The 9,513-nt window shown below is 65.1% G+C and overlaps 1 protein-coding gene across 1 annotated transcript; it reads right to left on the reverse strand.

Moving 5' to 3' along the window:
* Positions 1 to 794: 794 nt before the first annotated feature.
* Positions 795 to 7,456, reverse strand: MPZ (myelin protein zero). The gene is given in 6 exon segments (XM_066206986.1): positions 795 to 1,787; positions 1,899 to 1,959; positions 2,075 to 2,210; positions 4,341 to 4,554; positions 5,653 to 5,816; positions 7,332 to 7,456. Coding segments are annotated over 6 exon segments (909 nt in total). The 5' UTR covers positions 7,390 to 7,456; the 3' UTR covers positions 795 to 1,511.
* Positions 7,457 to 9,513: the final 2,057 nt, after the last annotated feature.

The following is a 9,513-nucleotide window of genomic DNA, read 5'->3' on the forward strand; positions in this document are numbered from 1 at the left end:
ATTTTTCAGGGGGTTCGCCGCCGGATTTGGGGGGGATTTGCAGTCGGGTTTTGGGGGTTTGCAGTCAGATTTTTGGGGGGATTTCCAGTCGGGTTTTGGGGGTTTGCAGTCAGATTTTTGGGGGGATTTCCAGTCGGGTTTTGGGGGTTTGCAGTCAGATTTTTGGGGGGATTTGCAGTCGGGTTTTGGGGGGATTTGCAGTCGGGTTTTGGGGGGTTCGCAGCAAGGTTTGGGGGGGCGGTTCTGGGGGTTCTCAGGGCCCGGGAATGCCGCGATCCGGTGCAGAAATAGCTCCTCGGAAAGAAAAACACGGCCCGGGGCAGGGCCCAGGGGACACGGCGGGGTCGGGCGGCGCAGACTTATTAGGGAAAGGACCGAGATCCCGGGGGGACACCGGGGGGGGGCACCGGGGGGGCACCGGGGGCCGCTCCAGCCCCGATTTCCCTGCGAGACCCGCGATTCCCGCTTTGCTCCGGGCCCCCAAACCCCCCCCAGGGGCTGGGGTCTTTGTGTCCCCCCCCGCCCCAGTGACAGGAGGTGACAGCCACCCACCCCCGTGGGGACAACGCCCACCCCCCGAGCCTCTGGTAATTACAGCCAGCTTTAATTAGCGGCTGGTGGCAGGGAGGGGGACACAGCACCCCCCCGGCTGAGGGGGGACTCTGGGGTGCCGCCAGGGTCACCCTCCAAGTGTCACCTGCCCTCCCCCGAGGGTGACAGCGATGTCCCCACGGCCGTGCGATGAGTTTGTGGGGGCTCAGAGACCCCCGGAGCGGGGACGGTGACAGCGACAGTGACAGGGAGGGGACACGGCGCTCCCGGACGTGTCAGTTTTATTAATGGCACCACGGGGACAGGGAGGGGACAAGGGACAGGGTGTAAAAAACGTGTCAAGGGCGGGGAGAGGGGGGGAGTGGCACGGGCGGCCCCCCCAGCCCGGCCACAGCCTCGCCCCCTCCCACGGGGCTCCGGCCGGTTTTTTTTTTGGGGGGGGGTCCCGGGGGTTACGGGGTGCGGGGGTTAATGGGGGCGGACAGGAGGGGACAAAGGGGACGAAGGGGCGGGGGTCACCCCGCGACGTCATTTGGGGTCGGTCGCGGGGAGAGACGAGAAAACGGCCAGAAAAGGAGCAAAAAATTTGGGGAGGGGGGCAAAGAAAAAAAAAAAACAAACCACCCTCCCCCCGGGTTCGGGGAGGGGACACGCGGAGGTGACACGGCCCCGCGGGGGACACCCCGGGGAGGAGGAGGTGGGGGACACCGACCCCCAGATCCGCTGGGTTGGCTTTGGAAAGGAGAAAAATTCCCTCGGGGCTGGGCAGGGAGCGACCGAGGCTCGGGGATTGCGGGACACCCGCACTTGTCCCCAGCGCTGTCCCCAAGGCCGGCAGGGGACCCGAGGCGAGGACCACACCCCGCTCCTCGCCGGGTCCCGAGCCGGGACGGGCCGCGCCGGGGATATTTTTGGTTTTTTTTTTTGGGGGGGGGGGGGATTATTTTGGGGGTGTTAGATCAGGAGCCCCCCGAGTCGGGTTTGATGATGCCGAGCAGGGCGCTGCGGAGGCTGCCCCGGCTGGGCGAGCGGGCGGCGGGCGGGGGGGGCCCGGCCTGGGGCTCCCCCCCCGCGCCCCGCAGCTCCATCTCGATGGTCATGATGACTCTGCCCGGCCCCGGCGGTCCCTCCCTGCCCTCTAACCGCTATTTCTTGTCCTTGCGGGACTCCCCCGCGCCGCCTTTGCCTTTCCTGCCGCCGCGGCCGTGGTCCAGCATGGCGTAGAGCACGGGGGCCTGCAGTGGGGGGGGACAGCGGGGGGGAGGGGGGGGCCTTCACCGCCCGGCCGCCCCCGGCGACAGCGGGGACAGCGGCGGGGACAGCCCCCCGCCCCTCGGGGCGCTCACCTGCCGGCCGCGCTTGGAGCCGTCCTTGCCCGAGCGCTGCAGCTTCCCCTTCTCCATGGCGCTGGGGGGTGCGGGGGGGGGGGGTGGGTTTTTTGGGGGGGAAAAAGGAGTTTCGGGAGGGTGGGATTGGCAGCCGCGGGGGTCGCGGGGGTCCGGGGGAGGGGGTCGCGGCTCACCTGAGGCGCCGCTGCAGCGCGGCCTGGCGCCGCTGCCAGCAGTAGCGGGTGGCGTAGGCCAGGGCCACCAGCGCGGCCACCAGGAGCAGGACACCGCCGATGACAGAGCCCAGCACGACGCCGTAACGCGGGGGGACTGCGGGGACACGGCGACACGGTCACACCCGGGAGTGGGGGACACGGGGACACCCGGGAGTGCGGGGACACGGGGACACGGGGACACCCAGGAGTGCGGGGACACGGGGACAGTGTCACACCCGGGAGTGCGGGGACACGGGGACACGGTCACACCCGGGAGTGCGGGGACACGGGGACACCCGGGAGTGCGGGGACACGGGGACAGTGTCACACCCGGGAGTGCGGGGACACGGGGACACGGTCACACCCGGGAGTGCGGGGACACGGGGACACGGGGACACCCAGGAGTGCGGGGACACGGGGACAGTGTCACACCCGGGAGTGCGGGGACACGGGGACACGGTCACACCCGGGAGTGCGGGGACACGGGGACACCCGGGAGTGCGGGGACACGGGGACAGTGTCACACCCGGGAGTGCGGGGACACGGGGACACGGTCACACCCGGGAGTGCGGGGACACGGGGACACGGGGACACCCAGGAGTGCGGGGACACGGGGACAGTGTCACACCCGGGAGTGCGGGGACACGGGGACACGGGGACACCCAGGACTGCGGGGACACGGGGACACCCGGGAGTGCGGGGACACGGGGACACCCAGGAGTGCGGGGACACGGCGACACGGTCACACCCGGGAGTGCGGGGACACGGGGACACCCGGGACTGCGGGGACACGTGGACACCCAGGAGTGCGGGGACACGGGGACACCCGGGACTGTGGGGACACGGTCACACCCGGGAGTGCGGGGACACGGGGACACGGGGACACCCGGGACTGTGGGGACACGGGGACACCCGGGAGTGCGGGGGCACGGGGACAGTGTCGTCACCGAGAGTGGGGAGGGGACAGGGGGACAGGGTAACCGTGTGACCCCCGGGAACGCAGAGGGGACAGGGGGACAGTGTCCGCACCGGGAGTGGGGAGGGGACAGGGGGACAGTGTCACACCCCGGGAATGAGGGGACAGGGGGACAGTGTCACACCCCGGGAATGAGGGGACAGGGGGACAGTGTCACCACAGGGAGTGTGGGGACAGTGTCACCCCCCAGCAGTGGATGGGGACTGCGGGGACAGTGGGTCAGTGTCACCTCTGGCAGTGCGGGGACAGTGGCACCGTGTCACCCCCCAGAAGTGGAGATCAGGGACGTGACACCAACCCCATGTCCCCGTCCCCAGCGGTGACTGGGCAGGTGACACCAGCCCCTTGTTACTCACACCACCATCGGTGACCGGGCGGGTGACACGAGCTGTCCCCGCCCCCAGCGGTGACCAGGCAGGTGACACCAGCCCATGTCCCCACTCCCATCAATAACCGGGCAGGTGACACGAGCTGTCCTCGCCCCCAGCGGTGACCAGGTAGGTGACACCAGCCCCATGTCCCCGTCCCCATCAGTGACCGGACAGGTGACACCAGCCCCATGTCCCCGTCCCCATCAGTGACCGGGCAGGTGACACCAGCCCCATGTCCCCGTTCCCAACAGTGACCGGGCAGGTGACACCAGCTCCATGTCCCCGTCCCCAACAGTGACCGGGCAGGTGGCACCAGCCCCATGTCCCCGTCCCCATCAGTGACCGGGCAGGTGACACCAGCCCCATGTCCCCGTCCCCATCAGTGACCGGGCAGGTGACACCAGCTCCATGTCCCCGTCCCCATCAGTGACCGGACAGGTGACACCAGCCCCATGTCCCCGTCCCCAACAGTGACCGGGCAGGTGGCACCAGCCCCATGTCCCCGTCCCCATCAGTGACCGGGCAGGTGACACCAGCCCCATGTCCCCGTCCCCATCAGTGACCGGACAGGTGACACCAGCCCCGTGTCCCCGTCCCCATCAGTAACCGGACAGGTGACACCAGCCCCATGTCCCCGTCCCCGTCAGTGACCGGGCAGGTGGCACCAGTCCCATGTCCCCGTCCCCATCAGTGACCGGACAGGTGACACCAGCCCCATGTCCCCGTTCCCATCAGTGACCGGGCAGGTGGCACCAGCCCCATGTCCCCGTCCCCATCAGTGACCGGACAGGTGACACCAGCCCCATGTCCCCGTCCCCATCAGTGACCGGACAGGTGGCACCAGCCCCATGTCCCCGTCCCCATCAGTGACCGGGCAGGTGGCACCAGCCCCGCTGACCTTTCTCCAGCACGTAGAGCGTGACCTGCGAGGACTTGCCCACGATGTCGGGCGGGTTCTTGACGTCGCAGGTGAAGGTGCCGTTGTCGCCGGGCTCCAGGCTGTGGATGACGATGGAGCCGTCGCGCCGCCGCGGGTTCCCCGCCCACTCCATCCGCTCCTTGAACGTCCCCACGTCGTCGATGTAGGGCTGGCCCTTGGCGAAGTGGAAGATCTGGCGACAGTGACAGCGGCAGCGGCAGTGACACAGTGACAGCGACAGTGACACAGTGACACAGTGACACAGTGACACAGTGACAGTGACAGCGGCAGCGGCAGTGACACAGTGACACAGTGACAGTGACACAGTGACACAGTGACAGCGGCAGTGACACAGTGACAGTGACACAGTGACACAGTGACAGCGGCAGTGACAGTGGCACAGTGACAGCGACAGTGACAGTGACACAGTGACACAGTGGCACAGTGACACAGTGACAGCGAAAGTGATAGTGACAGTGACATAGTGATAGTGACAGTGATAGTGACAGTGACAGCGAAAGTGATAGCGACAGTGACACAGTGACAGTGATAGCGACAGCGATAGTGGCAGTGACACAGTGACAGTGGCAGTGGCAGTAACAGTGACAGTGACACAGTGACAGTGACAGCGACAGTGAGAGTGACAGCGACAATGGCAGTGGCAGTGACAGTGAGAGGGAGGTCACCGCGGCCCCGGGCTGGCCCTCGGACCAGGCAGGGTGACAGCCAGCCGCGGGGCTGGGCGGGGACAGAGGGGACAGAGGGGACAGTGGCCATGGCGGGTGCTGGGACTGTGCTGGAGGGGCTGGGGATGTCGCCGGGGTGTCACCCGCAGGGAGGGGACTGTCCTGATGGGCACTGGGACACTGTGGGGACACTGTGGGGACACTGTGGGGACACCCCGGTGCCACCATAGAGCAAAGAGACACTGCTGGGGCTGGCACTGGGCTCCGGGGGGCACTGGGGACACCTTGGGGACACTGTGGGGACACCCCAGTGCCACCCCAGTGCCAGAAGACACCGTGTCACCCTCAGCGAAGGATCTGCTGGCACCGGGAGAGGGGACACTGGGGACGGGCTGGGGACACATTGGGGACACTGGGGACACCTCGGGGACACCCCAGTGCCAGAAGACACCGTGTCACCCTCAGCGAAGGATCTGCTGGCTCTGGGGGGGCTGTGGTGGGAACACCTCGGGGACACCGGGGACACCCTGGGGACACCTCGGGGGCACCTTGGGGACACTGGGGACACCCTGGGGACACCTCGGGGACACCTTGGGGACACTCACGGAGATGCTGTCGCGCGAGCCCTCGGCCTGGAAGTGCCAGGTGATGGAGATGTCCTCCGAGATCCACTCGCTGGACCAGAAGCTGCAGGACAGGGTGACCCGCGAGCCCACCGTGCCATAGACCTCGCGCGCCGTGTACACGTGGATCGGCGACACCGGCGACACTGCCGGGGACACCGGGGACCCGTCAGCCCCGCCCCCGGCGGGGACAGCGCACGGTGGTGGCACCGGGCTGCCATCAAAAGCCGCCACTGGGGACACCGGGGGGACATCGGGGGGACACTGGGGGGATGCTGGGGGACACCGGGGGGACATCGGGGGATAGTGGGGGACACCGGGGGGACACTGGGGGGACAGTGGGGGACATCGGGGGACACCGGGGGGACATTGGGGGGACACAAGGGGGCTCGGGGGGCTCGAGGGGCGGGTCCGCAGTGGGGATCGAGGGGACAGCGGCGTTGTGGCACTGTCCCGATGTCCCCAGGGGTGACACGGAGTTGTGACACCGCCCCGATGTCCCCAGGGGTGGCTGGGAGGGGACAGTGTCCCAGTGCCCGGTGACACGGGCGGGGCTGGCAGCCAGCACCCACGGGGAGGTGACAATGGGACCCTCTGTGCGCCCCGGTGACATCAGGGCTGGGTGTGGCACCCACCCCCCACATCTGTCCCCAGGGAGGTGACAAGTGCCACAGCTCAGTGACACCGTCGGGGCTGGGTGTGGCACCTCCCCGTCTGTCCCCAGGTTGGTGACAGTGACCGGGACTGTCCTTGTAGCCACCCCGCCCTGTCCCCAGGGAGGTGACAATGGCCGGGACTGTCCTCGCAGCCACGCCCATCTGTCCCCAGTTTGGTGACAGCTCTGAGGGCCCCCTGTCCCCCCACCCCGTTTGTCCCCAGGTTGGTGACATCCCTGCCACACTCCTGACCCCCGTTTGTCCCCAGGTTGGTGACATCCCTGCCACACTCCTGATTCCCGTTTGTCCCCAAGTTGGTGACATCCCTGTCACCCCCCCGCCACCCCGTTTGACCCCAGGTTGGTGACATCCCTGCCACCCTCCCGCCGCCCCATCTGTCCCCAGGTTGGTGACATCCCTGCCACACTCCTGATTCCCGTTTGTCCCCAAGTTGGTGACATCCCTGTCACCCCCCCGCCACCCCGTTTGACCCCAGGTTGGTGACATCCCTGCCACCCTCCCGCCGCCCCATCTGTCCCCAGGTTGGTGACATCCCTGCCACACTCCTGATTCCCGTTTGTCCCCAAGTTGGTGACATCCCTGTCACCCCCCCGCCACCCCGTTTGACCCCAGGTTGGTGACATCCCTGCCACCCTCCCGCCGCCCCATCTGTCCCCAGGTTGGTGACATCCCTGTCACCCCCCCGCCACCCCGTTTGTCCCCAAGTTGGTGACATCCCTGCCACCCCCCCGCCACCCCGTTTGTCCCCAAGTTGGTGACATCCCTGCTACCCCCCCGCCACCCCCTTTGTCCCCAGGTTGGTGACATCCCTGCCACCCCCCCGCCACCCCATCCGTCCCACGCCAGCGCCGGTGACAGTCCCCAAACCGCGCGTGGGTGACCTCCAACCCCACCGCCACCCCCCAACCCCCCCTCCCCCCTTTTCCCCCCCACCCCCCCGCCACCCCACTTTGGGGACGTGTCCCCCTCTGTCCCCAAGCTCACCCATCGTCGCCACGAGCGCGGCCAGCAGCGGGAGGCGGCGGGTGGCCCTGGGCGACATGGTGGCGGTGACACCGAGGGGACACGGCGGCGACGTTTAAGGGTGGCCCGGCCGGCGCTGCACCCCCGGGCCCCGGCCAATGGGCGCGGACCGCGGGGGGGACTCAAAGGGGACATTTAGGGACGCGAGGGGGACGGGGACAGGGTGGCCTTTGTCCCCGCCGCATTCCCCGCGGGCCGCGGGGGCGGCCGACGAGGAATGTGACCCCCGGGGGGGGGACAGCGGGGACACGGGGGGGACACCGGGGGGACACTGGGGGGGACGTGGGGGGCAGCCGGGGATGGAGGTTGGGGGGTTCTGGGGAGATTTGGGGGGGATTTTTGGGGGGAGTTTTGGGGGTTTTGGGTTTTTTTGGGGGGAGTTTGGGGGTTTTTTTTGGGGGGGGTGGGGATTTTGGGGGTTTTTTGGGGGTTTTTGGGGTTCTTTAGGGATTTTTGGGGGTTTTGGGGATTTTTTTTGGGGGGGTTTGGTGTTTTTTGGTGTTTTTTGGGGGGGTTTGGGGGGCGGTTGGGGTTTTTTGGGGTTTTTTTCTTTGGGGGGGTTGGGGATTTTGGGGGTTTGGGGGTTTTTGGGGTTTTTTGGGGAGGTTGGGGGGTTTTTTTGGGGGGGGGTTGGGGATTTTGGGGGATTTTGGGGTTTTTTTGGGAGGGGTTTGGGGGGCGGTTGGGGGTTTTTTGGGTTTTTTTGGGGGGGGTTGGGGATTTGGGGGATTTTGGGGTTTTTTTGGGAGGGTTTGGGGGGCGGTTGGGGGTTTTTTGGGGTTTTTTTGGGGGGGTTTGGGGATTTTGTGGGTTTGGGGGTTTTTGGGGTTTTTTGGGGAGGTTGGGCGGTTTTTTTTTGGGGGGGGTTGGGGATTTTGGGGGATTTTGGGGTTTTTTTTGGGGGGGTTTGGGGGGCGGTTGGGGTTTTTTGGGGATTTTTGGGGGGGTTGGGAATTTTGGGGGTTTGGGGTTTTTTGGGTTTTTTTTTTGGGGGGGGGTTGGTTGGGGCTTTTTTTTTGAGGGGATTGGGGATTTGGGTTTTTTTTGGGGAGGTTTGGGGGCGTTTGGGGTTTTTTGGGTTTTTTTGGGGGGGGTTGGGGATTTTGGGGGGGTTTCGGGGTTTTTGGGGGTTCTTTTGGGATTTTTGGAGGTTTCGGGGATTTGTTTTGGGGGGTTTGGGGATTTGGGTTTTTTTGGGGAGGTTTGGGGGCGGTTGGGTTTTTTTTTGGGGTTCTTTTGGGGATTTTGGGGAGTTTGGGGTTTTTTTTGGGGTTCTTTTGGGATTTTGGGGGGTTTTGAGGATTTTTTTGGGGGGTTGGGGGGATTTTGGGGAGTTTGGGGTTTTTTTGGTTTTTTTTGGGAGGGGTTTGGGGGGCGGTTGGGGTTTTTTTGGTTTTTTTTGGGGGGGTTGGGGATTTTGGGGGGTTTGGGGGTTTTTTGGGGTTCTTTTGGGTTTTTTGGGGTTTTGGGCACTTTTTTGGGAGGGGTTGGGGGATTTTGGGGGGTTTTGGGTTTTTTTTGGGGGGGGCGAGGTTGGGGGATTTTGGGGAGGGTTTTCTTTTGTTTTTTGGGGGATTTTTTGCCGTTTCTAGGTGGGTTGCGGGATTTTGGGGTTTTTTTTGGGGGGCGCGTTTTCTTGGGGGGCGTTTTGGGGGGTTTTTGGTTTTTTGGGGGGTTTTTGGAGTTTTTTTGGGGGGCGTTTCGGGGGGTTTTTGGGGGCGTTTTGGAGGGGTTTTGGGGGGGGTTTGAGTTTTTTTTGGGGGTATTTCGTTTTTTTGGGGGGGCGTTTTAAGGTGTTTGGGGGGGGTCTTGGGTTTTTTGGAGGTTCTTTTTGGTTTTGGGGGGATTTTGGGGCGTTTTGGTGTTTTTTTGGGGGGTTTTGGGGTTTTTGGGGGGTTTTGTGTCACCTCCCCTGTCCTGGGCCACCCCTCGGTGTCACTTTGGGGGAGACAAATCCGCGGGGGAAAGCCGAGATTAAGGGTTTGGGGAAAACACGGAGGGATTGGGGGAGAAACCGCTGGATTTAGGGAGAAAACCCCGGGATTTGGGGGGGAAAACTGGGAATTTGGGAGGCAAATCCCGGGGATTTGGGGAAAACCTCGGGATTTGTGGAAAATTCCCCGTGATTTGGGGTGAAAATCCG

The sequence above is a fragment of the Chamaea fasciata genome, unplaced genomic scaffold, assembly GCF_029207755.1.
Source record: "Chamaea fasciata isolate MVZ Bird 193981 ecotype frontalis unplaced genomic scaffold, bChaFas1.0.hap1 SCAF_31, whole genome shotgun sequence".
NCBI classification, from domain to species: Eukaryota; Metazoa; Chordata; class Aves; order Passeriformes; family Sylviidae; genus Chamaea; species Chamaea fasciata.